This window comes from Eulemur rufifrons, chromosome 4, assembly GCF_041146395.1.
Source record: "Eulemur rufifrons isolate Redbay chromosome 4, OSU_ERuf_1, whole genome shotgun sequence".
Taxonomy (NCBI): domain Eukaryota; kingdom Metazoa; phylum Chordata; class Mammalia; order Primates; family Lemuridae; genus Eulemur; species Eulemur rufifrons.
This window is the reverse complement of record NC_090986.1, coordinates 13,412,864-13,440,214: the sequence shown is the minus strand read 5'-3', so window position 1 is coordinate 13,440,214 and position 27,351 is coordinate 13,412,864. Positions and strand designations below refer to the sequence as shown.

The following is a 27,351-nucleotide window of genomic DNA, read 5'->3' as shown; positions in this document are numbered from 1 at the left end:
CCAGAAATAAACCCTTAAATTTATGGCTAATTGATTTTTGACAAGGGTGCCAAGATAATTCAATGGGAAAAATAATCTTTTCAATAAATAATACTGGGACAAATGGATATTCATGCGAAAGAAAGAGTTGGACCTGTACATTATATCACACATAAAAATTAACTTGAAATGGATCATTGCCCTAATGTAAGACTTAAAACTATAAAGCTCTTTTTAAAAAGTGTAACTCTTTGTAACCTTAGATGAAGCAATGGGTTTGTTAGCTATGACACCCAAAAGATAAACAATAAAACAAAAATAGATAAATTGGATATCACCAAAATTAAAGACTTTAGTGGCTCCAAAGATACCAACAAAAAAGTGAAAAGACAGCCACAGGATGGGAGAAAGTTTCTTCCACAATATATCTAACAAAATATAAAAGTAACCCCTACAACTCACCAATAAAAAGAAAAAGAAAACTCACTTAAAAGTGAGCAAAGCATTTGAAAAGATGTTTCTCCAAAGAAGAAACACTAGTAGCTTATGAGCACATGCAAAGATACTCTCCACTACTCATCAGGAAAATTCAAATCAAACCCACAGTGAGGTACTACTTTACACCTACTGGGATGGCTATGGGCCAAAAAATAAAAAAGAAAGTATATGTTGGTGATGAGGAGGAGAAATTGGAACTCATACGTTGGTAATGGGAATGGAAAATGGTGAAGCAGTCTTGAAAAACAACTTGACATAGATTTACCATATGACCCATAAATTGCGCTCCTCAGTATATTGTTTATCCTCAACAGAATGAAGGTATACATCTGCACAAAAACCTGTACACAAATGTTTATAGCAGTATTCATTTTATCAAAAAACATAAAGAAACAAATTAAATTTCAATGAATTGAAATGGATAAACAAAATGTAATATATACATATAATAAAATATTATCCAGCCATAAAGGGGAATGAAATACAGATACATGCAAGAACATGAAGGTATCTTGAAAACATTATACCAGGTGAAAATCAGATAGAAAAAGCCACATAGTGCATGATTCCAGTTAAATGAAATGTCAGATTAAGCAAATGAGTAGAGACAGAAAACAGATGAATAACTGCCAACCCTGGGGGAAGCGCAGTATGGAGAGTGACTCCCAATGGGGGTTTCTTTCTCGGCTGATGGAAATATTCTGAAGGTAGATAATTGTGAAGGTTTCACAAATCTGTGAATAGGCTAAAAAAACTATACTGGACTATATACTTTAGAAGCATGAATTTTATGCTATGTGAATTATATCTTAGTAAGAGGAAAAAACACATAAAGGAAGAAAAATATCTCTGATTGAAAACAAATTCTGCTCAATTCAATCAGTGGAAACTTGAGGAAGTTGCGTCATTTCTCTAAACCTGTTCCTTACTTGGCAAAGGTGATCTAACACTGGAGTAGTTGAGGGTGCCCTGAATAAACAGCACCGTCTAGTTTCTGGACAATCTGAGAAATAATCCAAGAGTAAAGACAGAGAAAGTAAAAGCCCCAGAATACTGATAGAGGGTACAGTGGAGGACATAACTGAATGTGAGTGCTGAAAGAGTTTGTAAACATATTATAAACATATCCCATCACTCAGAGGTTTGCCCAGTCTGTCCACGGCACCATAAGCCAGAGCAGCTCTCCTCAGTGAGGGGCTTCCAGACAAGGCTCCCAGCAGGGAAGAAGAAAACCATGCTCTCTTCAGCCAGGCTCACTCCAACAAAAAGCGGAGGAACTAAAGGGACATTCTTCCCAGACTCATTTATTAAAGAAGCTCTTTCATTTCCCAGGGGTAGAAGGAGGCACAGAATTAGTATAACTCGATTTCTCTTCCCAGGAAGTAGAGAGATGCTTAAGATCAACGGCGTTCTGACCTTGAGACCAGAGGTATCATACGCAAGGCAATTGTGACAAGTAAATGAGATCAATGGAGAAAATCTTATTTTAGAGCCTGTCCAGTCACAGGCATTCAAAAACACTTGTCATTGAAAACAACTCTAGATAATTAAGAGGCTAAAATGCATACAGTACATATGTATTGAAGTCTACTTAATATTATTAATTAAATATATTTATTATTGGATTTGATGTTTAATTGTTTTATAAAGGAGCTTGATTTTTAAGCCAGAGACTATACTAAGAACGTCCATGGATTATCTTATTCCATCTTCAAAGCCCTATTAAGGGCCTTGAATTGTCTTAGTTTCCCAAGACCACTGATAACAAGTCAAGATTTGCATCCCAGCAGTCAGACCTGGGTCCTGACCACTACACCACACTATCCTCACCTACAGGTAGAAAAAAATGACGGGTAAAAAGAAGAATGTTGCAAAAACAAAAGTTGGTGTCGAGCCAGGAAGTAATTCATTGATAAAATACATTTCAACTGACATGAAATTAATGGTTAGAATAGTCGCCCTTGTTGTTCATGCTTTGTTATGTTATTGATATCACTGGAAAAAGAGAAGCAATTCAAATATTTGCTAAGGAAGAATTTCACTTCTCAAATATGCATATTAAACATACCCAATATGTTCCACTCTACTTTTAGGATTATGTTATGAGCTTCCAAGTAAAGAGATGTTAAAATGTAAACAAAATAACTTATTTAGGATAAATATTAATTTATATGTCTATCGTTTTGTTGGTTGGTTTGTTGTTTCTGCTTTAGCCAAAAAATACAGCAAACCAAAACAACCAATCTGACCAGTAGAAGTTTTAATTTTTTTGGCATTATTGATAGAACAACAGGTTATAAACAGATAAATCAATGACTTATTTGTTCTACATAATTAATTATATGGTTTAGTTATATCAAAGATTTAATACTTTGAAATTTTATATTGAAATTTGATTTGTTTTCATTTTAGTCTACTATTACATTTCTTCACAGCTAGAATTAAAAATTAAATTAAAAAACAATAATAATTTAAGTTTTATTTAACTCTTTTAAGAAAATGACAAGCAGACTTGGCTAGTTTAAGGATTACAACTAAGCACATTTGAAAATTTTCTTTTATAATTAATGATTGTGATATATTCTATCTGGTTATTTTCATTGTCATCAGAGTATCATAAATAAATATGAACAGAAGAAAACATACATGATGAAATAACTAGGAATAATTTATGTTTTAATGCAGAAAAGTTTAGTTTCTATAAACTAACCTTTCAGGGCTTGTGTTTCTATAAGTAGGAAAAAATATGGATGCTTGAATACTCTTCCATAAACAAACTCACAATTATTATAAGAAATTAAACTGCCTCTAAAGCTGATAAATGTGTATATTGTTGAGAAAAATATAGTTTTTTGATTTAGTGTATGTGATATTACAATGGTGATTGATTTGGACAAATTTAATGAAACATTAGGAAGTTTTCTAGATGTAGTAAATCAGAGAATTGATAAATTAACAGGAAATATAAATATGTCTCTTTGAAAAATCTATATATCATTCAGAAAGAACCTCAGAAACCAGTTTTGTGGCATTCTGTGGTTTAGACCTGGCAACTGGGAAGAGTTTGGGCTCCGGTCTTTCCCTGGGCCTCAGGATTGCCTCAATTTTCTGCAAACTCTTGCTTTCAATCTGGGTCCTTTCATTAAAGAGAGCAAATGCTATTGTTCTGTGAAAATTCAAGTTTCGCTAACTTAAACCAAGTGCATTTTGAAAGGCTTGAGAACCTGAATTTTAAATATATAACCTGGTCTCCCAACTGCTTGTAGAATTTAATTTCCTCAGCTTTAGAAAGGTGTGTACGTAATTATTAAAAAAAAAAATCCAAGCAGCAGCAGAAAAAGCAAGTAGAGATTGATGTATGAGTGTCTTCCTCTGCTCCAGTCAAGAGCAAGCATTCTGCTGCGGCTAGTTGCTCATTTAATTTTATTATTTGCCCAAGAAAGAACTGTGCCTATTCCTTGATATGAGAAGTATAAAATTAGAAAGAATTTAAAAATTTGTTCCATAAGACCTTCTCCTTGCAAGGAAGGAGCTTTTGATGTGTATTTCCTGGATCCTTAGAAACAGAACTTTATAGGCACCTTAATGGGTCTATTCCTTTTTTGGAAGGTTCTAATTCCTGCTCTTTAAAGTATGGTCCATGAGCCAGCAGCATTTTCATCGCTTGGGAGCTCGTGATAAATGCAGAATCTGAGGCCCCACCCAGCCCCGGAACAGAATCTACACGGTGATTCATGTGCACATCAAGTTGGAGGTTTCATCTCTAAGTGAAGGCAGATTCTGTCTATATTATATTAAATGTGTTCTTTGGTAATCCAGCCATTAGTGTCTTGGAACACCATCACCATGAAACTGGATTTAAAGCAAGAAAACAGTCCATGAAAAAACTGACGCTGAAAAGACTCATATGAAATGGGCATCCTGGCAGAGGACTGTGCCGGAGCTGTGTAGGGAGTCAGAAGACAGGAATTCCGGTCTTACAAAAACTTCCTAGAGCCACAACGCAGGGGGCTCCTGCCTGAGAGGAATACATTTTTCGATGTATTATGTCTTATTCTTATAGAACCAGAAGCAATATCTCAGAAGGGTAAAGGGTGTAAATACAGCTGCATCTGGACTGTAATGGAAGTGACAAAGGCACGCTAAGGTGGGGTCCCTCTGCACCCACGTTCTGGTGACGCTGTGCAAACCGGCTCTCAGCCCTGGGAGGGCACATGGAGGACGAGATTTAGGAAGAGGTCAGGGAGAAGCTTAGGAAGATACGAAAGGGAATTATTCCCTTGACCTTTATATTTTAGCTTTCTACTTGTCTTGTGTTTATTCAATAGATCTCTCCTTCCCAACCTTTTATCTCTGGCCCTCATTCTAATGACTTCACCATGTACGACCCCGTCTGAATTATGATTGCTCATTTTTCTTTATCAGTTTTAACCCCAACTTCTTATTCCTTTGCATTGTAAGTTGATTTCTTTCTTTTACAATTTTCCAGAATATATTTTGCTAAAGTTGTAAGAAAGGATGGAATGGTTCATTCTTTCTATGATCTCAGCATACATGTCGAATTTCTGTTGCACCACCAACTCAGGTTTGTTCTGCCAGCATTCTGTGCGGTAGATCACGATTCAGTAAGGACATGGACATCGCTTCCACTGTGCCCCACTGTCAGTGGCAACTGCTTATCTTTAAATATTTAATGAACTAGAAATTCCTGTGTTATTGGATTATCCCATATTCCATGTTTTCTAAGATGTCTTCAATTCAGTCAACATTCTTAAGGTCTCCATGTGTTACCTGGCTTTCAAATTCATGTCAAAAAAATACACAGGTTAGATTTAACTTCAAAGATCCTTCCAACTGTGACATTCTGTACCTATAAAGACAAATACTTTTAGGCATCCATTCTCAAAGCTTGCAACAACCATTTCCATACTTGACTGCTATTTTCTTTCCATTGTCTGCTTTCCTTCTGACTGGGTGCCTCCACTCTGTGTTGTCTTTGCCATCCTTAGATGCATCCAAGTGCCTCATTTGCTGTTATTGCTGCTAATGAAACAGCTGCTGCTGACTGTGCCCTTTTGTTTCTGAACGTGGAAATGCTCTCCCAGGGCTTTCATTGCTGAGAAGTTTTCATTTGTGCCAACCTGTGCTCCTCATTTTCTGTTTCATGGAGCCCCTGAGATAGAATCCACAGAAATTTTTCAGAATGCCTGAGTGGAGTGTAGATCACTGAAAAATTGTGGGGTTTTAGTTATTAGTAGTAATAACGACAAAAACAATTAGCAGGTGTTGGGACTTGCGCAAAGTGGTTTACATGGTTAATTTCACTTAGTACTCGAAACACCACCTGGAAATATGTCCTATTAATTGCTGTGACCATTTTAGACACACCTGTCTAGGGCCTGGAGCCTCAGGAACTTGACAGATGTCACACACATTACTCCCCCATTGTCTCAGTGAGGTGGTCATTTTTATTTGTAATTCTAAATATTTTCATATGGCTTTAAAGAGGAAATTGATGATCTGAGTCTCACTGCTGTGGTCCGCTTTTGGTGTGGAACATCGTCAACTGAATGGCTTATTTACTTCCAGCCAATTTAGGATAAGGGCTGTATATGATAACTTGGGGAGACCGTCTGTAATCGGGAAGAAATTTCCATACCACCGAGATGATGAGCATCAAGTTTTCTCTGCAATACAATGTCCTGCCCAGCTGCTTTTGGGCTAGAGCTGCAAGTCAAAGTGGAACAGCCTGGGGCCATAATTTTCTGTCTATCAAGTTATCCGTGGAATCCTTTGACCTTGCTCACTCTGAGTGTGTAAACTCCCTCCCTGAGTATTACTGGCAAGGCCCTGTGGTGTGTTGCTAGGGACAGACACTCCAGAGCCACACTGTCCTAGTTCTGATCCAGACCCTGACATTTACTGGCTCTGTGAGCTTGAGCAATTCAGTCAACCTCCTCATGACATTTTTACTCAAGCAAAATGTAGGCGTTGTGTGTATAATAAAGGATTTGGCTGGGTTTTGTCCCTGGTTCCTCGGAGGGAGAGTCTATATTCTTGGACTTTGCCAAGTGAGAGGAGTGTGTTGTTATTCGTGAGCCCCTTGGATCACACCTCAGTTTATGCTAATTAGGCGAGATGGCTCAGGGTGGTGTCTTGTCATGCCAGAAAGGCCAATAATGTGATTAAAGTTTTGGGGCTTTGAGCCAGCCCAACTTCCAAGAAAGGAAGGGATCTGGAGCTTGAGTTCAAACATGTGACTAAAGATTGAATCAACCATTCATATGCCATGAAACCCCCATAACAACTCTGGACCTCAGAGCCCACTGGAAGTTCCTGATAAGTGGACACATCAATGGGCTGGGGGCTTGACATGTTCTGGTTCCTTGGGGAGAGGGCACAGGAGCTCTGCATTTGGGACCCTCTCAGGCCTTGTCCTGTGTGTCTACTTGCCGGTCCTGATTTGTATCCTTTATAATAAAACTGTAATAGTAAGTGTAGCACTTTTCCAGAGTTTTGTCAGTCATTCTAGTAAATTATTAATATCAAACCTGAAGGGGGTTATGGGTGCCCTAGAATTTGTAGCTAGTTGGTCAGAAATGTGGGTGGCCTGGGGACCCCCAAACTTGTGACTGGCCTCTGAAATGGGGACAGTCTAGTTGAGGACGGTGCCCTCAGCTGAGGGGCTCTCAGCGCACTCTGGGTGGTTAGCATCAGAATTGCACTATGGTACATCAGGTTTACTGATGGCAATGATGATAACTGTATGGGAGGGTTGTTCTTGATAACTGAGTCAATATTTATAAAGCTCTCAGAACAATGTCTGCCTCATTGTAAATACTACTTCGGTGCTTGAGAAGTGACAAAAAGGGTGCTCTTCATTTATCTGTGAACTAGCAGCAAAATCATCTAAAGAAGAAAGGCCTCTGTCTAAAAGCTGAGACGGAACTAGTGGTAGGTCATTCAGTTGGTGCTTTTAAATTGATTAGAACCACATGGAGAAAAAAATCTTATTTTCTAAGCAGCTGGGAGGAAAATCCAGTGTCAGGAAAGATCAGCTTTGGTTGGGTGAATCCTCTGAGTAGGTTGTTTGGGGGCTGAGTCTCTAGGGTTTCTGAGTCACCTGTCACTGGGGATAGAGAGAAGACGCTGCTCTGTGAGGGATGTGGAAAGATCGGGACGAGGCAGAACTGAGCCGGGCTGAGGCTGCCTAGAGTGGATCGCAGGGTAGCTTCAGCCAAGTGGCTACTGGGGAAGAGAAATGTCCCAGCAAGATTTTGCATGAAACATTATGTTATGCTATGTGCCCTTCTTGACCTTAGTAGACACATAAGACTCACAGTAGGCTTAGAACAGATTTTGTGGAGGGTCTTAAAAGTGTCACATTTTAGGAAACTGACTTGACTTGCATTCATTCAAAGGACAGCCAACTTGTGGCTATGTAAGGGTTTCTTTGAGGCCCCTGTCCCTCAATTGGAAATACATACGATTTGCGTATCCATAGCAATGTTAATATTCATTTCCATCATTCTTCATTTAAACTCCATGACTTAGGATGGATAGACATAATTATCCACATTTCATTTTTGGAGACACAGAATCCCAGGTGTGTGGGAGACCTAAACGCATAGCTAGCAAGGGGCAGCTGCACTCAGAACCCAATCTTGTGGACTGTGTTCATGATCTCCAACCTGGGGTGGGAGTGGAATGGGCTAAGGAAGATTGTCTTGACATCTCCCTAGCCTCGTGGTGCACAAAATCTTGCCCTGTAAATTTAGAGAAAAATTACATGTGAGGGAGAAAGGCTTTAACTCTTGCCTTAACACTGTATCTGAGGACATTCCTTACAGAAATGTTTCCTTGTAATTTATACAAGGACCCTTGGATAAGCAATACTGAAAAATGCACTTTTACTCTCTCTCCCTTAGGTACAATTGCTCTACTATAGCACTCATTTGCTTGCCACTTCTCGTTAAACCACTCTCATTAAACCCTGGCATCTCTTGATATTCCTGCGTGGAAGTTGTCCTTTTAAATTTACTACTGACTTTGAATGACCTGAGCATTTCCAAAACCAGCACAGCTCCAGTCACCATTTGGAGTAAAATTGTATCACCTGACACGAAGCCCAACAGAACACCTTCACCCTACAGTCTGCAGAGTCGTCTGGAAGCTTGCGAGCTGCAGGTGTAGTCAGGGAAGCTGTGGCTGGTGGTGCGCAGTCGAAATTTTATGAGCATGTCGCCCAAAGGGGTTTGTAAAAATAAGCAGAGTGATGCAAACATACAAAGTACTTCCATCGTGTTTGTATATTGGATTTTATTACTGCTGTCTAATGAATGAATTGCTAGTGATCCGAAGCAAGCAACATTGATATTAGCTTCATGTAATACAAGTCCATTTGAAAATTATTGATGCGTATCATCAAAAAGGGAAATTGTGTTTTATTTAGAGATGTTTTTCCTCCTTCAAGCAGGAGTGGGATTTGGAGTGAAGCCTTCATTTAAAGAAAGCAATTTTAGTTATACCTTCAAACTTCATTGATTAGCCAAAACACCAGGCTTTGCAGTTGGACCTTAGGATGCTCAATAAGTCCATTGCTGTTTGTCTTGGCCCAACTGGTTCTCTTAGATTAATGCAAAGAAACACCATATAAGGCGTTTCTAATTGTGGATTGTTCTCAAAGTTTAATCAATTAGTGTTGATCTGAAGTGATCAATTTTCAGAGAACAGAGACTGAAATGATTAAGCAAATATAAAACTTCTATACTGGTGCAGCGGTAATGAGCATGAGATCTGAACCCCAGAAGAAAGGCAGGTGGTGCACTGGCCGCTGCATGTATCAGACATTGACAACAAAGGCACGAGGATTTGGTGCACTGTGGTCTTGGCCCCTTCTCCTGCTTGGGTAACTGAGGCCTGACAAGCCTGCCACAGTCACCATTGCGAGATCTAAAAGAATCCGATTTCTGTTCCTTGCCTCTGCTATTATGTAGGTTTGGGGCATGCTGGACCCAGTGCAGTGCTGATGACTTTTGCTTAACCCAGACCCCTAAGATGTTAAATAAGTGGTTTTATAGTCATCTCTCTACCATAGAGCGCTTTTAATTCCTCAGTGTGGAGCTGAGGCTGTAGGCTTTCTCTCCTATAAAATGGGAGTTGGCCAGGAGTGAACACACGTAGGCAGAAGCCCTTCAAAATGGTATCATTATTGTAATCTCCACTCAGCAGTGTTTTAGTGTTGAGGTCCAGCACTGCTTGGTAGAATGCACAGGAGAGAGTGCACTGGAGATTACGTCAGCTTCTCTGTTGCTCAGAGTCTTTTATTCTGGACCAAACCTTGCAAATGCCACTCAGAAAAGCAAAGCCCTGTAGTTAGTAGGGACCCTCAACCAAGCAGAATTCTGTGGTTTCTTGGACCAGCTCAGCTAAAAAAGAATACTCTGCCTAGTTTGATTGTCTTTCCTTGGAAATCATGTTCAAACACTCCTTTTGCATTGTGTGGCTATCATACTTGTGAATCACATGCTATCCAATTTCTCCTTTACTAATAAGACCACCATTGTAGTCACTACAGGAAAATGACCCATTAAAAATACCCAGTGGCCCAGATTCTCTGAAGTACGGATTGGCCATATGCCACTGTCTCAGTCCGTTTGGCTGCTATAACAAAATACCATAAACTGGGTGGCTTGTAAACAACAAACATTTGTTGCTTACAGTTCTGGAGGCTGGAAAGTCCATGACCAAGGCATTGGCAGATTTGGTGTCCAGCAAGGGCCCCTTCTTCATGGATAGTGACTTCACCCGTGTCTTCATGTGCTGGAAGGGAAGGCAGCCCTCTGGGGCCTCTTTTATAAGGGACTAAATCTCATTCTTGAAAGCTCCACGCTCGTGACCTAATCACCTCCAAAAGGCCCTAGTTCTAATCCTATCACTGTGGAAATTAGGTTCCAACATGTGAGTGTTTGAAAACACACAGACTTTCAGATCATACCAGCTACTGTCCTGACCACAGAACTCTTTGCAGAAGTCTGCTGTATAGAGTTGCCCGTTAAAATACAGGACACGCAGCAACAAAAAATAATTATTTAGTATGAATCTATGCATAAAGATTTCATTTTGGCTTCCTAAGTCCAGCAAGTGTAACAAGATAGGGCTTTTAGGAAAGTTGTTCTTTTGCTTAAAAAGGACAGATGTATCCAGTAAGCATTGTTTTGTGGGTTGTTCTATTACCTTCCTGTCTGGTACACAAAGGTGTTGCCTGAAGATGCCACGTGATCTTACAACCAAAGGACGAAAGCAACTTTCTAAGAATAACGGAATAGGAAGCTAGAACAAATCAAAATCCCAGAAGAGGAAGACCTTAACAAGGTTACCATTCCTGGGCTGCATATTTCTGACTTCCTTGTTATGTGAGAAACATACACATATTATAATTATTAATAAAGCCTTCTTTCAGTTTAAAAGTCCCAGTTGTCAACTTACCTTCTACTTTTGTAGAATCAGAAAACTCTGGCATAAAATTTCTTGTGTGGTTTCATTTTACATTAATATATTAAAGAATATTAGTGAACAGTTATTTCAGCAACAGTAATTCATATTTGTATATTGCCTTTTAGATTACACGTGACTTTTGCATCTAATACTTCATTTGATATATACAAAGCTCTCTCAATTAGTAATAAATCTATAAGATATCAAACCTGTTTGCTAATCAATATCATGGCTGCATTGCTAAAATTCTTAACAATATAGTTACAAAGTTTTGATAAACCTGTCAATCTGTTCCCTAGGAATTTCCACTTAGAAAGCAATTCTATTTTTATTTTTTTTTTTTAAGACTAGTCAAGTGCAGTAGTGAGGAGGGGGGAAAGTAGTAGAACAAGGAGTTCAATCTGTAACTGACTGTGAACAATCAAGTGAGATAACTCACTACCTTCAGACCAGCCAAGAAAGCAATTCTATAGTTCAGGAGTGCACAGAAAGAAATGTCATGGTGGATGAGGACAGAATGATACATTTAGCGACTCCTTCCTGGCAAATGTAACTCTTGAGACTTTCAGAAACTCCCTTCCTATATGCATAAAGCCATTAGATTAAACTTAAAGACTTTTTTCCTTTAACTCAACCATTTTTAAAATCTCTTTGCAGATATCTGTTGAGAGCTGTTGAAATGAATATAAGATATCTTATAAACAATACAAACTCTAATCCAGCCATGTGACACACTGAAAGTTTTATTTCCTTTTTAGACACAAGTAGTATTTTACCAAAATGATTTTTAAATTATAAAAAACAAATTCTTATGAAAACTCAAGTAATTTTTGGCAGGCCCAAATATATAACAATAATTCAAATCTCTCTAGAAACTGTTTCATTTAACATTAATCTTTGGACCATTGTCTTATTTTACAGAAGCAAAAATCCCCAAAAGATTAATTGAATTTCCTCTATGAAATAATTCATGTATCTATGTTTTCTAGGATTAACATCCAGAACTATCTATTCAGTCCATTACTTTACCAAAATAACTGAGTCACATATTCCCTATCTTCACATTTGTTTCTATTAGATTTTATTTGTTATCATTGTGTTGGCCTAATATATTTCAATATAGTCAATTTTCTTTCATCTCTATGATTTTCTAAAATTGCATTAGTTATAATGGGCAATAATTGTGCCTTTCTTAGTTCCATTTATTAGGTTCCTTTCCCATTTTCAGAAATAAATTCCTATTTCCTATAGGCACACTTGCTCTGCATGAAATGACTTTTATGTTTATCAAAATAAGTAAATCTAGAATAAATCCATCAGAGTTCAGAAATCGCTTGTCCACTGGTATATTCCCATCTAATTTTTCTCACAGTCAGAGTTAAATCTGCCTCTCCTGTGTTAACTTAAACTACTCTTGGATGATACCTATTTCTTTTAAGAAAAATGTTTATAGAGTCTGCATTACCAAAAGCCGCCTTTTTAGAAAATATACGATTTCAATCCTATTTTTTCTGTTTCTCACTGATAAATTTCTATTACTCATAATTTCTTTTGTACAATCAAAATAAGGCTTGCTTATTGATGAAAATTTGGAAAGTGCAGAAAAACATATAGAAGCATGAAAAAAATCACTCACTTGCCTCCAAGAAATATTGCACCAGAGAAGTTATACAGGAAAGAAAGACTTTATTAAAGACTATTCCAATAGGGGAGAGAGATTGAACTCATACTGGGAGCATTTCTGAGTGCTGGAGTGAACTGTGGAAAAGTTCTGTAGGACATTAGGGAGCAGGCTGGACAAGGAGATTAAGCCCTGTGTGTTTGCTGATTGCACTCCTACCAAAACTGGGAGGTATGGGGCTATCTCCTTCCAAGTTTACATTTCAGAAGCATGATTCCCAGCTCGTGGAGAAAGACATCCCTGGGCTATAAAACTGACAAGAGGCTAGGAGAAGATGTGCATCTCAAAGGGGCAGAGAAAAAAATTACAATAGAAAGCTTTCTAAAGTCAGAGCTCTAAGAAGGGGTTGATCTGAGGCCTAGAATTAGGGAGAAGCCTCTCCAAAGTTTAGCTGAGCTGAGGGGAATGTTGAGGCCTTTTGGTCATTAGTCGTTTCTGATGAAACTGCTATTAACTTGGCATATTTCTTTCTCTCCTTTATGTATTTCCTCTTCTTTATTAAGTCTTGTTCTATACACACCATCACATCTAATTCATAAAAATAATCTTGTAACTATGTTGCCATGCTTAATAAATATTTAATGAGTATTAAGATAAATACCAATGATTACTTTAAAAATTATTCCCTTTTTAAAAAATATTTTAATATATGTTTACATAAATTCTACAAATGGGTGGTCAGTGAAAGTTAAACATATATATATATATATATTTTTTTTTTTTTTTTTGGTAGAAGGATTGAATTAGATAACATTTTTTATTGTGGTAAAATAGAGATAACATAAAATTTACCAACTTAACCATTTTAAAGTGTACAATTCAGTGGCATTATGTATGTTCACGATGTTATGCAACCATCACCAATATCTAGTTTCAGAACTTGTTTGGTTCTCCCAAACGGAAACCCAGTGCCTATTAAGCAATCATGCACCGTTCTTGTCTCCCATCAGCCTCTGACAATTACCAATCTGCTTTCCGTTTCTGTATTTGCCTATTCTGGATATTTCATATAAATGGAATCATACAGAAAGTTAAATATATTGAAGTTAACTTGCATGAATGATATTGTTAATCACAATGATTATAGACAGAAAATGTTTCACTTTATAAAAAGAATAGAAATGTAATGAAAAATTGTTCTACAAAAATTTAAAATATTATTGTATGCTATCAGCCTAGGTGCATGTTTTACACTTTTCTTGTACAAAACATGTGCTTGGCTAATTAATATGTTACCTTTCAAACCAATTGTATGATTTAGAGTCATTTTTTCTTGTGTCAATAAGAGAATATTAATAACTATCTACTTGTGATTATTGTTAGTAATAGATGCTATATTATATAACCTATATATAATTCAATGAATTCATGATTAATTTTTAAAGATACAGGTGAAAAATTATATGAACAGAGATTACTTATTTGCATCATAGAAATGTAGGACTCAATATACACTTAGATGCTATCTACTTGACCCTCCTGCATTTTACAAAGGTAAAGTTGTAACCCAGGTATTTGAAAGGCCTTAGAAGGTCAGGTGGTAGCCAACATGAGGTAAAATCTGATTTGGAATGATGTCCTGGCAATCCTATACCAATCTTTTTCCAATTGTAGCTCTAATGGAGCCTGCTATTAATACTGCAACTAGATTTCAGACAGGACAGAGTATTTTAGCTGTTTTACCAAACTCGCTATTTCTTTCTTTTAGCAATACTTTATAATTGGTGATTTTCTGTATTTCATGAACTATGTTTTTAATTTCTACCTTAAACAATCTGATTACTGCTTTATTAAGCACATTATACTTAAAAGATTTGGTATATGCAAACTCTCTCTTTAGTTTTTTAAAAGTTTCTGACAAAGCAGAAGAAAAAGGAGATTATTGATATATGAAGAAAAATAAGAAAAGAAAATACTTTTATAGCTGTGGGAGTGGACTTTTAGACACTGGCACTGTGATCTGGTAGTTAAGCACACAGACCCTGGAGCTTAAACACGACAGATCCAAACCGCGGCTTCAGTGGCGCTTCTGTGTGTCCATAGCAAGTTTTTCCCTTCTCTGGCCCTCAGTTAACTCATCTACAAAACAGGAATAAAATAGTGTATACTTTGTAATGTTGTTAAAATGAAAAAGTTAATACATGTATAGTGCTTCGAACAGAGCCTGTTACATGCTAAATGTATAATTATTAAAACATTTTGCTGGTGGGTCACTCAAATTATAGAAAATATAGGGAAATCAAAACTATTTAAAAATATTTGAAGGGCTTTCATGTTGAAGAAGTGTAGAACATATTCTTAGGAACTCTGTAAGTGATGAATGAAGTTACAGCTGACAGGCATTTTCCCAAAGTTGCTTGTAGAAGAAATAAGGCCTCTTTGGAAGTAATAGTAGCTTATCATTTGATGCTATTTGTCTTAGTCCATTTTCTGTTGCTTGTAAGAGAATGCCTGAAACTGAGTAATTTATAAGAAATGAAATTTATTTGTTACAGCTCTGTAGTCTGGGCAGTCGAAGGTTGATGGTATGTATCTGGAGGGGTCTCTGCAGAGTCCTGAGACACTACAGGACATCCATGGTGAGGGCCTGAGTGTGCCCCTCTCTCTTCCTCTTCTTGTAAAGCCACCTGTCCCACTTCTATGATAACCCATTAATCTATTAACCAATTAATCCATTAATGCATGAATGGATCATCCCATTCAGGAGGGAGGAGCCCTCATGACACAATCACCTCCCAAAGGCCCCATCTCTCAACACTGACACCTTGGGGATTAAATTTCAACATGAGTTTTGGAGGAGACATATATTCAAGCCACAGTAGTATTCAAGCAGATCTGGATATGAATTTTTATAAGCGTTATAAGCTTTCCCTTTGTAGAATAATTTTTTTAAAATTAATAACTATACTCTTGAGAAGGACAGTCTTCCATGGGCTGTGGACATCTCCATATCATTGCTCACTTTGTTAGATTGCAAGGCATATGCAGTTAGTTAAATAGGCAACTAAGTAGTCCATGGAAACCACAGCACTCACTCCAAAAGGGAGGGGGGCTGATGTATTTGTTCCTCCATATAATGTTTGCTGCTTGCTCAAAAGGTACTTGATACTTGTCTGGCTTTCTCTCCTGTAACAAAACTCTCTCTAGTGTTAGGCATCCCTTAAGTTCCAACTGTGTTGCCCTCCTTTCTACCTCCTTCTCATCACCACATAGGGCAGGAGGGCAAGGAGAACTGGTACAAACAAAGCTCTGTATTTGCCAGGAATAATAAAGTCCTTTATCTCTGATCCAGGAGTCTCTTGTCTTCTGCAACTAACCATGAAACAGTAACAAGCTAACCTGTTCACTTATAAATAGGGTAAAGTCCCAGAAGTGTGACTGTTCTGGGCACATTAAATAACAACAGCTGATTTTATTCCCTGTTGTGACCATAGTCATGGTGCTATGCCTTTTGTGGGCATTATGTTAGTAATCCTCCACCACCATTCTGTTACATATTAGTTTTACATAATGTCTGTATAACTTGCCCAAAGTGCTAGAATAGGCATCAAACTTTGTAGTTTTTGTGACTTGAAAATGTATGCACATTACAGCTGTACTACACCGTGATACCTCTCATTAATATATGTTCCCCTGTTCCCTTGCCTACCTACATATACCTTTATCAACTAAAACACTATAAAATGTCATCATCTAGGGTTGAAAGGAAGTAAGACTGATCTCACATTTATGTAAACTTGTTCCTCAGCTATTCCTGCCTTTCTGTCAGGTCTGGTCCTATGAACACATCTGCTAGTCTCTTTTCATTCCTGCTTTCCTTGATTCTATAGTACAGTTGGAAGGCAAGGCATAGAGATGGGATGTAAAACAATGAGACTTTGAGGTTCCTGAGAGAAGCCCTTCAAATTACTTTCTTCCTCCTCTATCAAGGTTAGTATACAAAATCATGTGCATGTCTATATATTAACAGTCAATAATTAGAAATTGAAATTTAAAAATATATTCATAAGGCATAAAACTGGAATACATCTAACAATTATTTGGAACATTTTAATTCCAGAAGCTACAAAGTACTGATGAGAGAAATTGACACAGATCAAAAGAAATATATTGTCCTTATGAATGAAAAATTTGCCATTGTTAGCATTTTAATTATCCCCACATTTATTTATCAATTGAATGCAATGCTAACCAAAATCCCAAGAGGCATTCTTATAAGAATTAACAAATAGATTGTAACTTTATATGAAAATGCTAAGGACCTCTAATTGCCAAAACAATTTTTAAAAAGCAAACAAAGTTAGAGGACCCATATGAGCTGATTTCAAAGCTTTCAGAGGAGGTACTTTAATCAAGACAGTGTAGTATAGGTTTAAAAATGGACAATTATGTCAATGAAACACACTGGAAAGTTATAAAATAAACCCACGCATATATGGTCAATTGATTTTTAACAAAGATGTCCAGGTAATTGGATGGGGAAAGACATTTCTTTTCAAAAATGATGCTGAAGCATGTGGACAACCATATGAGAAAATAATGAGCCTCGACTCAAATATAGCACCATATAAAGAAAGCTACTCACAATGGGTCATAGACATAAATATAAAGCATAAAACCATAAAATTTCTAGAATAAAATTGAGGAGAAATTTTTGTTGGTCTTGGGTTAAAAAAAAGAATTCTCAAATAAGGCACAAGAAGCTCAAACTGTAAGAGAAAAAAAACTTTTCTCTAAACCACTGTTATGAAAATGAAAGTACAGAGATAGAGTGGGAAAAACTATTTGTCAAGGACATATTTCATGAAGGACTTGTACCCAGAATATATAAACTCAATAATCTGACAACAAAGAACCCAGTAAAAAAATGGTCAAAAGATTTGAACTCACACTTTACCAAAGAGAAACACTGTGTGAATTACAAAGACCCCAAATTGCCAAAGCCATTTTGAGAAAGAACAAAGCTGGGGGTATCCCATCCCTTATTTCAAACCATATTACAAAACTGTAATAATCAAACAGGATGGCACTGGCGTATAAACAGACATACAGACCAATGGAACGGAATGCAGATCCCAGAAGTAAACCTGAGCATATGTTGTCAACTAATCTTTGACAAGGTTACAAGATTACATGTTGGGGGAACGCCAAGAATAAACAATGGAGAAAGGAAAGAAACTTCCATAAATGGTGCTGGGGAAACTGGATATCCATGTGCAGAGACATAGAATTGGACTCTTGTCTTACACCAGGTAGAAAAATTAACTTGAAATGGATGAAACTTAAGTATAAGATCTGAAACAATAAAATTCTTAGGAGAAAGCAGGGAAGAAGTTTCTTAACATTGGTCTTGGCAATGATTTTTTTTTTTTTGATATGACACCAACAGCATAGACAACAGAAGAAGAAATAAGTCAATTACATCAAACTAAAAAAGTTCTGCATGGCAAAGGAAATAATCACCAAAATGAAAGGGCAACATGTGAAATAGTAGAAAATAATTGCAAATATATTAATATATCATATATATCACAAATGATAAATATCCAAAACATATAAGGAATTCACACAACTCCATGTCATAAAACAAATAACCCAATTCTATAACTGAGAAAAAGATCTGAATAGGTATTTTTCCAAAGAAGACATACTCAACATGTATATGAAACAGGTGCTCAACACCACTACTCATCAGAGAAATGCAAATGAAAACCACAATAAGATACCCCCTCATACCTGAAAAATTGACTATTTTCAAAAAAGCAAGAGAACCCAAGTACTGATGAGGGTGTGGAGGAAAGGGAAGTCTTGTATACTATTGGTGAGAATATAAGTAGGCACAGCCATTATGGAAAACAGTATGGAGGTTTCTCAAAAAATTAAAACTAGAACTTCCATATGATCCAGCAATCTCACTTCTAGGTATTTCATTCAAAGGAAATGAAATCAGGATCTCAAAGAGATACCTGCACTCCCACATTCATTTCAGCATAACTCACAATAGCCCAGCTACGGGCACAATCTAAGTGTCCATCAGCAGATGGATGAAGAAGGAAATTGCATATATGCACTGCATATATACAGTGGGATAGTTTTCAGCTCAAAAAAGAAGGAGCTCCCATCATTTGCGGCAGCATAGATGAACCTGGAAGATATTATGCTGAGAGAAATAAGCCAGACACAGAAAGACAAGTACATGAACTCACTTATGTGTAGAATCTTAAAAAGTCAAATTCATAGAAGCAGAGAGTAGAAGGGTGGTTGTCAGGGACTAGAGGGTGGAGGAAAAGGGGAGATGTTGGTCAAGGAGCCCAAACTTTCATTTATTAGATGAACAAGTTCTGGAGATATAATATGAGGCATTTGTGGTGATGGATGTGTTAACTAATATAACCTTTACTCAATATATATCAAATTACCACATGGTACACCTTAAATATATTTTTCTTAACAATTAAGTATTTTAAATAAAAAATTAAATTCAAAATAAAACCACATTGTGAGAAGGCACTAACACACCTAATAATAATTGACTCCAAAGGACAAAAAGGGACTCTTGGAGGTGAAAATAATTCTACATATTGCTGGTTGTTTTGGTTACACAACTATAAATCTCATTGAACTAAACAACAAGGGATGGATTTTACTGTATATAAATTAGACTTGAATAAACCTGAAGTTTAAAATAGGCCAAAAAAAGTGCATTTAGCTTTATTTAGAATCACAACTTCTATTGTGGACTATATGAAATAATTATGTTAACATATATTGCACTTGATTAAATATACATGCATTTCTGCTTGTATGGTAACATTTAGGAAGATGCATTTTTAAATTATAATAAAATATTACAATTACAAATTTAATACTTTGTGTTGATTTTTTTACGAACATTACAAAATAATGACTATTTTGGCAATGAAATCTATAAAAGAACAAAAAATGAAATAGCTTTTGTTTTATTTTTTTGGACTGGCTTGAACTACACTGAAGTAACATAATTTGTTCTGCTTGTAACACTGTAATCTTTAAACATGTCTTTTTTCTAGTTCTCAAATTATTATTTCATTGCAAACTTGAAATTTTGCCCATGATTCTATATTTTAAATCCCAAATGAATAATATTTTAACAATTATACCATTATACCTTTCCTCACTTGTTTGCAGTCCATTTTCACATTGAAATATCTTGCCTTGTTCAGTCATGCATTTCAACCTTAGCTTTCAAATTGCTTATTGATTTGTCTATTACAGTCAGATATACCATTTGTAAACATTTTCTTCTGGAGTTCAAGTAAACATGTTTTTTCCTTTTAAAAATGAAAATGAATGAAATTTGGCAATAATAAAAAAAGTTTGCAGAACTCCCATTAAGATTTTTTCCTACAGTTTATAGAAAGTATTTCTTATCTGAATAAAATAACCATCTATAGGCCAGCTATCCTGTAGTGGTAATTTTTGAGCAATACAACAATCTTAGAAAAAGAATAATTATAGTATTGATTTTTTTTTCCTATAGCAGTCCCCTGGTGTTACCAATTGCCAAGCAAGACAGTTTGTTGGAAAAAGACATTATGTTCAAAGATGCAACAAAAGGTCTATGTAAACAACCGTCTCAGGACAGCACCCCTGAAAACACCACAATGAATGGCTCCACCAAACCTGAGCAGGTAATCGCACCCTCACTGCATGTCTACTAGTATTTTTTCATATAATGTTTTAAAATCCAACATATTTTCAAAAGAAATATCCACTCACTGCCATTCCAAGAAAAAATAATGAAGGCATGGATTAATATTTTGGCTACGGTTTCCATAAATAAGTAGGGAGTTATGTCAATTATTAACAAACGTAATTGCTTTTGTGCTTTACAACTATTTGAATTTTATAGTTTTGGTCTAATATACCAGGAATGTAAGCTCAGCCTGTGTTGCTTCCTGAATATTTCCAGTTGAGTCATTTGTCACTATTTTGGATATTATACATTGTATATTTTTTGGTTTCTTTCCACTATCCAAATATTTTACAAGCAAGGAGAAGGGAAAACAAGTTAATGAGTCATTTATCCTTAAAATAAACTGTGGTGTCGCATTGTCTGTGTGTCGGTGTGGTTATATTGCATGTGTGTGCATCTGTGTATACTATTTTTGCATCCCAATCCCCAAGTCTTGAGAAATTACTCTGGATTTGGGAAGGTGATAAACTCGGAGTTATAGAAATTATTTTTTATCATTGTCATAGAAAGTAATGATTTTACATATTTAGTTTTTATAAATGGTGGGGTAATTTGCATCCTTGAAAATATCTTGTTTCATTGTATCTAATTTTGAATATTTTGAAAGACATTTTAGCCAGGCTTTCTAAAGACACTGTTTTTAAATTTTAATTTTATTAATTTTTCTTATTTAAAGTAGTTAAAAGAGATAGTCAAAACATTCGAAGTACTTTTAAATTTTAGCAGGTATATTCATTCTTCTGCTCCAGCAGCCATAACAGACTGGTTGCTTAAACAACAGAAATGTATTTCTCATGGTTATGGAGGCTGGGAAGTCCAAGGTCAAGGTGCGGGTGGATTTGGTTCCTGCTGAAGGCTCCCTTCCTGGAGTGTAGAGCTGCCTTCTCCCTGCTGGGCCCTCCCTTGGGGGAGGTGGGGGAAGAAAGGGAGGGAGGAAGGCAGGGAGAGGAAGGGAGGGAGCCCACACTACCTAGAGTCTCTTTTCATTAATCTTGTTGAATCAGGGCGCCACTCCTATGACCTCATTTAACCTAAATTACCTTTTTATAGGACCGGTCTCTGATTATAGTCACATTGGGGTTTGGGGTTTCAACATATGAATTGGGGAGGACACAGTTCAGTTCATAGCAGTAATTAAAGCAGGCTAATTAAATGTTAGGTAAAACTTAAAGCAAAACATTTCTTAACTTTCTTAAGGGTCATATTATCTTCCATTAACATTCCAAGTGTTTCAGATCCCTATCATTTGTGTAAGTCAGTATCTGACAAAACTTTCAATTTCCAGGGAAAATAGTTTAGTTCACCAGTGTCTTAACTCCTTTTCCCTCAGACATTTTAATGCTCATACCCATAAAATTTAGTGATTTAAAAGCTTGTTCTTTGTTTTAATTAGAGATATTTAAGACTCAAAATAAATTAGTTTTCCGTGAGTGTTGAGGAAAAAAATTTCTGAGTTATTTCTCCACAGTTGGAACCATAGGTGATTTCTGTTTTCTAATTGTTCCCACGGATAGCCAGTTTGAATTAAGACTTATTATGGTGCACATTCTCTTGTTATGAAGATATAAACCTATTACTACTTAAAGTTTAGCTTTGCCAAAATAGTATCCTATATGTATTTCCTTTTGGGGGGGAAAGATTTATTTTTTTCAATCATTGTTTTCTTGATTAGAGATGATTTTACGTCATTTGATTCTATCATAATAGGTATGTGATCAAAGGAATTAAGTATTATTGACTATTGAACACTATTTATAATCCTACAGAGTTACTTTCCTCAAATTTTAATTTGTTATAAAATTAAGAATGGGAATATTGTTGGTGTTCATTAGATTTCTTAGATAAATTAGAGATACTTTAAATTTTTTATTTTCATTGGCATTGTTTTGAAGTATTTTTTTCTGAATTCATTAAAGAAATGTGTGAAAACTCTAAGGTTCATTGATTTCCTACTATTCAAAGTTGCTAACATTCAAAAAACTTTTGAATGTAATTATAGATGTTGCATGACTTATAGTCAATGTTTAGTTGTGCATTGATTGTACATTTCTATTGATTTTCTTTGAAACTGTTCCTAGGTGTTTGAGTTCAGCAATAGTACAAAAACTATTTATTTAACTAAAGAAGAGCAAACGAGGTCAACCCTCTCATAAAGGTGCTGAAATTTTTCCTTCTGTGGGGTAAAATCAATTTCTGATTAGCATATCAATTGCTTTTATGTGGTATTTTAACAAGATGTTTCTAAAAAACATAAAATATTCTTCAAACATAAGAGGGCATTCACAACATAAAAATGTTAGGTGTAATCTTTATAGAATGATTTTTCTGTTTTCATTGTAGGCTTTTTACAATTGTACCCTAGATGTTTAAAGTAATTGTAACCATGTTGTATTTATGTGTTATCAAAGAGGAGATGGCTGCTTTCCCGTTTATGTTCATGTATTTTCTATCTAATAGCCACCCACCAATACCTCCCACTGTATTCCTCATGCTCTCAGATATCTTGGCCACCAGGTGCCAGAAGATTCTTTCCAGGGGAAGATCACTCACTGACACGTTCACATTTCACAGGAAGGCTTTAGAAAAGACTTTTCAAAGCAATATATTTCTGATAAACATTTTAAAGAGGGATATATAATATATAAAATTTTTCTTAAATTGCTTAAAAATGGGCAAGACATTCTTCCTTCTCTTCCCTTTCCCTCCTGGTTTCACCGCCCATCCCACCTCTCCCGGCCCGGCCCTCTTCTCCCATTCCCCTCCTGGTTTCCTAGCTTTTTACTTTCTTTCCTTCCTCTCTTATTTCCTTTCAGAAAATATTTATTTAAATTTGGTTGGAGCTTGAAATTCAAGTCAAGCCTTCATTCCAGGTAGTGAAGGTGTGGAAGCCTGGGAGTGAGGAAAGAGGGATGGAGCGATTTGTTCTCAGCAAACCTCAGGAGTTCTGTGACTCTAGAAGTTTCATGACCTCACGAAAAGCCTCATGTGTAAAATGGGTATACAGTGCTGACCTTGTATGGTTGTTATGAAGATGACAGTGTCTGAGGACCATGAGTTATTAACATAATTACTAAAAACAGAATACAAACTCAATTAGACATATGTATTATTTCATTGTCATTATTTCTACAGACTGACTGTATAATTAGGCTTTGCCAGCCTAATAAAGCCTTCTCTATTCACTACATGGATGGGTTCTTAATTCATGTAATTCTGTTCTACACATCTGTTGGGCTTTATTTCTTTCAAAGGAAATGTAGGTTATTTTAGAAAATAATAATATAAAATAATACTTTATATGGGTTAGCATTTCAAGGCTTAAAGTTGCTTTCACCTGCATTGTCTTAATCCTCAAAATATCACTGAGAGCAAGTTATTATCCATTTTCACTACTTAAACTCAAGTTTCAAACTGAGTTTTAAACTGACCAAAGCTAAACTCCAGAAAGTTAAGCAAATTGCCTAGATCAGAGAGGTTTCTTGCATTTCATATCCAGTGCTCTTTTGGGAACAACACAGCAGGTTTTGAAGACTCGCAAGCATTTTTTTCCTGTAGTCCATAGAAACACCAACGTGCACGTATACAAACATGTTCGTCCTCAGCCAGTACAGGGGAAGTAAGTGAAAGGGTCTGATAGATCTCACCGTTTAAGAAGCATCTAACAGAAAAACGAGGAGGGCAGCCCCACTGCAAGGCTATCTAGGCATAGCCTTGGGTGTACACTTTGGAAGCTCAGTGAAGTACTTGTCACGTTATCACCCTGTCCTGTTAGGATCTTTCCAGACACTTCATTTTGTTTTTCTTTCACTAACTCTTTCCTTCTCGTTTATACATGTTGGGTTCTTTCCCCCTATACTGCCTTTCCCTTATCCCACATGTGAGACCATCTCTGTTGCTCATAAAGCTTCTAGTCCCTGGATATACATTACTAGTCTCCCAGAGAGAAATCACAAACACACACACAAACAAAATCAGACGAAACAGTAATTCCCTGTACTCATTATTAAATTGGAACTAACTGATGAGCACACGTGCTCATCAGGGGAAGTAAACCTCAAAGGAAATCAAGCAGGAGAGAGGGGAGAAGAGTACAATGAATACTATCTAGGTGATGGGCACATTTTTAACCCTGACTCGAGCATTACAAAAGTGACACATGTAAACAAAAACATTTGTGCCCCCATAATACTTTGAAATAAAAAAAAAAAAATTTAAAAATATTTAAAAAAGACAAAACAGTACAATCCCCATGCCCAAAGCAGCATAGAAACAGGGGAGACAAAGGATCAGCAAATTCAGGATATTTTCAAAACTTAAATTCCCATGGATCTCAAAACATTGCTCAAAATGTTTCTCCTAAGTTCTTCATGACCTTCTATTGTGAATTATGTCTATTTTGTGTTTTAGAGCTCTCCTGTTGGAAATATATATAATAGAAGCCATTATGGTCAGTTCTAGAGAGAACATGCACTCTTTTTTTACATATTTGTCTGATACCTGTTTGGACTAGTGTTATAATTGTCTGGTAGTTGTTGGTAGTATAAGTGTACACTATTCAGCCTGAAACTATAACATAAAAATATTCACAGGCATACTTTTTTCTTTGTACTGATCAGCTGCCATTCTGCTTTTGAAATCTTTATAAGAAATGTATCCCTTTGATAGCCTTGCTTAAGATTGATTACCAAAGTTTCCTGCCTGAGCATTTTGGAATCCTGATCTGACAAATGCAGGGAATTCTTTCCTTGATCTACTCTAACACTGTATTTGTCACATTTTGTTACTATAAACAGGCTAGGGAGTATTCACATTTTTACTGCCAGCCTAGTACTTTCTCTAACTCATGTAACAGCTGTGCCACTGAAGATGAAAATCCACAAGAATACCAATGAGATGTCTGTGATAGTTCTTCCAGGCCTGTCGGAACAAATGCAGAGCTTCTGTTAGTACTATTCATGTGTTTCTAACTGTGCACACAGAAATTTGCATTGAAATTGTTAGCATTGTGGTTGTAAGAAGAATTTCATTATCTTAGCCTAAATCATTACTCCTGAAGGAAAAATAAAAAAACTTGCTCTTGATTTTTCTCCTTTTTATGATTGCTTGGGGAGTTAAATATGTATGCTACCTTGCTGGAGAGTTTTTCCTTCTTTTTGCATTACTAAATGTTATTGCAATTATATTATTGACTTCTATCATATTGTATGTACATGTGTCAATTATATATGTTTTTTTGTGTATACATATATGCTCACATAATTTTATGAGCCATGTGTATGTGTAAGTTCATGTACTTTGGGGAAATGCTTCCAAAGATATTAGAAGAAAAAGCTATCTACATTGGTCCCTAAATTGATGGTGAAAGTTCTTTTTCATGTACCTCTCTACATAAGGACTTTTGCCAGTAGTCTTTTCACTTCTAGAAAATACATGCTTGCCCATCTGTACTTATCTTCCAGATTCTTTTTATATCCAAGGGCAAACATTCCTGTCTGTGATCCTGGAATAGAGCAAAGATGTCCATCTATATAAGAAGACCCTCAATCTTGTCTAAATTAATTCCAACTAAAAAAGCAAGTGTGCACAGTTGCATATGGTAGCTCCTCTTTCTTAAATAAAAGTCCAGTCCATTCTTCCTCTTCTTCAGCCCCTTTGTTGGGCCACCTTTATCTAGAGCTTGCTAGCTGGTCTCAACCCTCCCAGCCTTCCCCTCCACAAGCTGCCAGAGTATCCCCTTAGCAACCTGGAACTGATCTTGCCATCCCCCTGCTTAAACTTCTTCATGACTTTCCATAATTCCTGGAATTAAGCGTCATTTCCCCACGGCCTACAGAGCTTCACCAACTGCTTCATCATTATCTTCTGTTTCCTCCCACCATCCATCCACCCCAGCCAGATTCCAGTGCCTCAAACACACCAATCTCCTCCTGACTTTAAGGCCTTTGTCATGTTCTTCTCTCTCCCTGGAATAATCTTCTCCCACATCCCAAAGGACTGGCATTTTAAATTATCTTAAATTCAATTTCAACATGACCTCTTCACAGAGGACTTCTTGGACCATCCAATCTAAAGTGAATTTTTTTCTCTTTTGTGAGCATCCTATTTTTTCCTTCATGGACTGTTTGTACTTAAAATTTCTTATTTGTATCCTTGTTTCTCCTCTTGGTAGAATGTAAATAAATACTCTGAGGGCAAAGACATCATCGTTTTTTCCCTCTTTGTACTGAACCACTGGCGCCTGCCTGGCAAAGAAGAGATGAGCAAGAAAAAGTTGGCAAATTATTGAACCTATATTATGAGATGTATCCATTATCTGCTAGAATTCCTCCACCGTTACCCCGTCGTTATCTTCCCAGCTTTTGCTTGGGACTTCTCCGCTGTGTGAGCCTAGAAAAATCACATGGTCTCTCGGGGCCTCCAGTTCTTCATCTATTAATTAAAGATCTTGGACAATAGCAATGATGAATGTCAAACTTTAAAAAAATATATTATTTAGCAGAAGAACCTTCCGCAGAAATAAGTATGTGAATGACAACTCTGATTTCTAGAGCAGAAGAAAGCCGATCATCTTTGAGCAGAGACCCAGAGCCCTCGACACTTACCTGCCTCCTTCCCGCCTCCAAAGCAGCCATGAGGGAAGCTGGTAGAAAGTTCTCTACTGCTACCCATGGCCCTTTCTGGGTGCCTTACCAACCATACTAACAAGTCCCCCTCAGCCTCAGAGCAGGCATTGTGCCTAGCTCTCCAAATAAACTCAATTCTCACAACCACTTTGTGACGTAGATACTATGTTAATCATATTTTATAAGAGAATGAAAAGGAGTTTCCTGACGTTAAGACAAAAAAATATTTAAGAACTCCCAGCAGGGAGGATATACAACAAGGACTTAAATACCATTTGCCCAAATGAATAAAAATAATCCATGTTTTAGACTTAGATGGGCTTGACTTTTCTAGCATG

General features: G+C 36.6%; 1 protein-coding gene across 1 annotated transcript in view; it reads left to right on the top strand.

Moving 5' to 3' along the window:
* The window catches only part of MYO16 (myosin XVI), a 475,062-nt gene that overhangs the window by 141,452 nt on the left and 306,259 nt on the right, over window positions 1–27,351 (top strand). Inside the window, exon 9 of the mRNA XM_069467032.1 lies at window positions 20,175–20,325. Within this exon, the coding sequence (XP_069323133.1) occupies window positions 20,175–20,325 (151 nt within the window). The remainder of the gene's footprint in view (window positions 1–20,174; window positions 20,326–27,351) is intronic.